This window comes from Montipora capricornis, chromosome 1 (assembly GCF_036669925.1).
Source record: "Montipora capricornis isolate CH-2021 chromosome 1, ASM3666992v2, whole genome shotgun sequence".
In the NCBI taxonomy this organism is placed as follows: domain Eukaryota; kingdom Metazoa; phylum Cnidaria; class Anthozoa; order Scleractinia; family Acroporidae; genus Montipora; species Montipora capricornis.
The window spans coordinates 16478508-16481007 of NC_090883.1; the positions used below are offsets into that span (position 1 = coordinate 16478508).

A 2500-nucleotide genomic window follows, 5' to 3' on the forward strand; every position below is an offset into this window, starting at 1 on the left:
TGGCTTCGCAGCTATGATGCTGGGGTACCAGGCCTCCGATTCCGAGACTACCTATGATATCTTTTTAGGTTTTATTTTCAATCCGACCGACCGACCGACCGACCCAATATCAGGAAACGCATTCTACGGTAAACGAAAAAAAAAAAAAAATTCAGGCGGCTTTAAATGCGAATATCACTTCTACATTTCGTCTATAACCCACACTCCAAATATATACTGAGGATCATAGCTTCACCTGATGTCATATCCCCAGTTCAATATATGATTCACTTCATATATCATTTCGTTGATTGGTTCATTAATCACGGGATCTTGGCTTCACTTGATAACAAAGGTTGTGTAGGTCAAAATTTGATTGTCTTGTAAAACAGAAACAACGGCGAGTTGACTTTTATTAGTTTCGAGAACATGCATGAGAGAACAAGATGAAAAAAGCGCAAGTAAACGGTTTGATTGGGTTTTCGTATAGTTGAAGTTTCGTTGTCTTTGATGGTATCCTCAAGTAATTGGTTCGTGAAAGAAATAACGAACGCTTGTATAAAGCGTGGTGGTCTCCTCATTGTGTCCCTCGTGGGCAAGATGGAATGGAGGTTACCGGGTGTTATTTTGAGACAAACGGTATAATTGAGATTCTCTGTTATTCTATTCACGTTTTAAGGGAAGGGCTCACAGCTGTGGAAGACGTGGAGGTTACTAAAGATAAAGTGGATTTGGAAATTGCAAAGTTAAGAGCACATGATTCAGAAACATCAGGTACACTAAAGAAGTTGCCATGTGTACAGCAACAAGTCGTCTTTGTAGTGATTTCATTACTTTGCAACACTGTGAACAAGTTCCCTTATTGCAACTGAAGTTCACAGATATGGGCACAAGCATTATTATATCGTTATTATACAAGACGCTAAAATTGAATATGTTGTATGTGGTTATGCCAATGAAAACTAACCTGAACCGAGATCTTCGAGAACAGTATCCAGTTTGCTTCATAATTTGACTGCCATTATTTCGGGCACTGATATCCTGAAGTGGTTAGATGCAGGCCCAATTTTGACATCCAACACGAAGTGTCCCTTTAAGTCTAAGCATTTGCTACCTATTTCCAACAATAAGGAAAGAGTAAAGGTTAGGATTATTTTCAGCTTAGGGTAAATGCGGCTGTTTTTGCTTATTTGAGGAACAGCATTTGAGTGACACTTTGTCACGTGTTGTTGAAGTTTGGGGAGAAGGGCAGGGGCACAATTCGTGCCGCTTATTGAAATGGGCTTGTATCTAATTACTTCCATCCTGGACTTCATCCTTCACTAAATCGAAGATGGTGGTCAAGAAACTATACTTTGTATACAACATTGCTGAGGATATTTTTGTGTCATTGTAGGTGCAGCTGATGTTGCTGTCAGGCAGCAGTTGAGTAGTCTCATATTTGTCAAGAATATCTGTGAAGCAAAGATAAGGACTTTAAAATATGGTGATTGCGAGTTACCTTCAATACCTTCGGTAAGATACCTGAACATATATGAAATGATATGTATGGCCGGTTTTATCATATGACCCGTACGGCCCCGTGCGCGCTTTTATTGTGAAACTGTTGGGAAAATTCCCGTATGAAGGCCGTACGCTTTAGCGCGAGTAGGCCGGAAAAAGCCGTACGGCCCTGCTAGGAACACATACTACCCCGTGCGATGCGATTTAGGAGGATTTCGTTGCTTTTAAACATTCACGTTATTTACAACCAGAAAAACAAATGCAAACAACATATTCTATAAATTTTCCCCGCAAATTTTTGTTATACTTATTTTGACCTCGGGTTAAATATTTTCCCGTACGACCCTTCCACTCAGTCAATAAGTACATAATCTTAACCCTTTTACTCCCAGGATTGATCAGTATGTAAATTCACCTCTCAATTTCAATACACTGTCAGTTAGACAAGTATTGAGATTGAAGATTATTGTTATTAGCTCAAGGGGATGATCCTGATGAAACACCAACTTCTCATGACCAGGAATGAACTTTTAGATTATAGGAATCAAAGGGTTAGTTAAGCCTTGATGGAGTAACTTGTACTTTAATATACTTTTTGAGTAGCTTCACAGAAAAGCGTTCCAGCACGTGATGAAAGGGCTTAAGGCTGCTCGGAAACTGGGGGCGTCCATCACACTATTTTTGCTCTGGCTTCTGTGTTTGTGCGGTCAGAGGTAGGGAATCGTCTTTGTGTGCGTGTTAAGATTGACAATGATCGCAGCTAAGAAAGCTACTCACTGAAGCCACAACGAAGGGAAAGCCTTGAATCGGATTCGAACCCATGACCTCCGCGAAACCGATTGTAGAAACTATGCTTGTATCCGATGTGGTTTTAATTATCTTGCTCCATTTTACGAAAATAGGAACAAGTAGACGACCTCGGAAAGTTGATTCCACCAAACAAGCCACTGCCTACTTTGCCTCTTCAAGTCATTTTGGATAACAACATAGCTTTGTCTTATTTTATAGGTAACATGTG

General features: G+C 40.1%; 1 protein-coding gene across 1 annotated transcript in view; it reads left to right on the top strand.

Annotated features, from left to right (window-relative positions):
- The window catches only part of LOC138060595 (sorting nexin-13-like), a 53613-nt gene that overhangs the window by 20904 nt on the left and 30209 nt on the right, over positions 1–2500 (top strand). The window contains exons 10-12 of the mRNA XM_068906461.1: positions 659–753; positions 1376–1494; positions 2385–2490. Of these exons, the coding sequence (XP_068762562.1) occupies positions 659–753; positions 1376–1494; positions 2385–2490 (320 nt within the window). The remainder of the gene's footprint in view (positions 1–658; positions 754–1375; positions 1495–2384; positions 2491–2500) is intronic.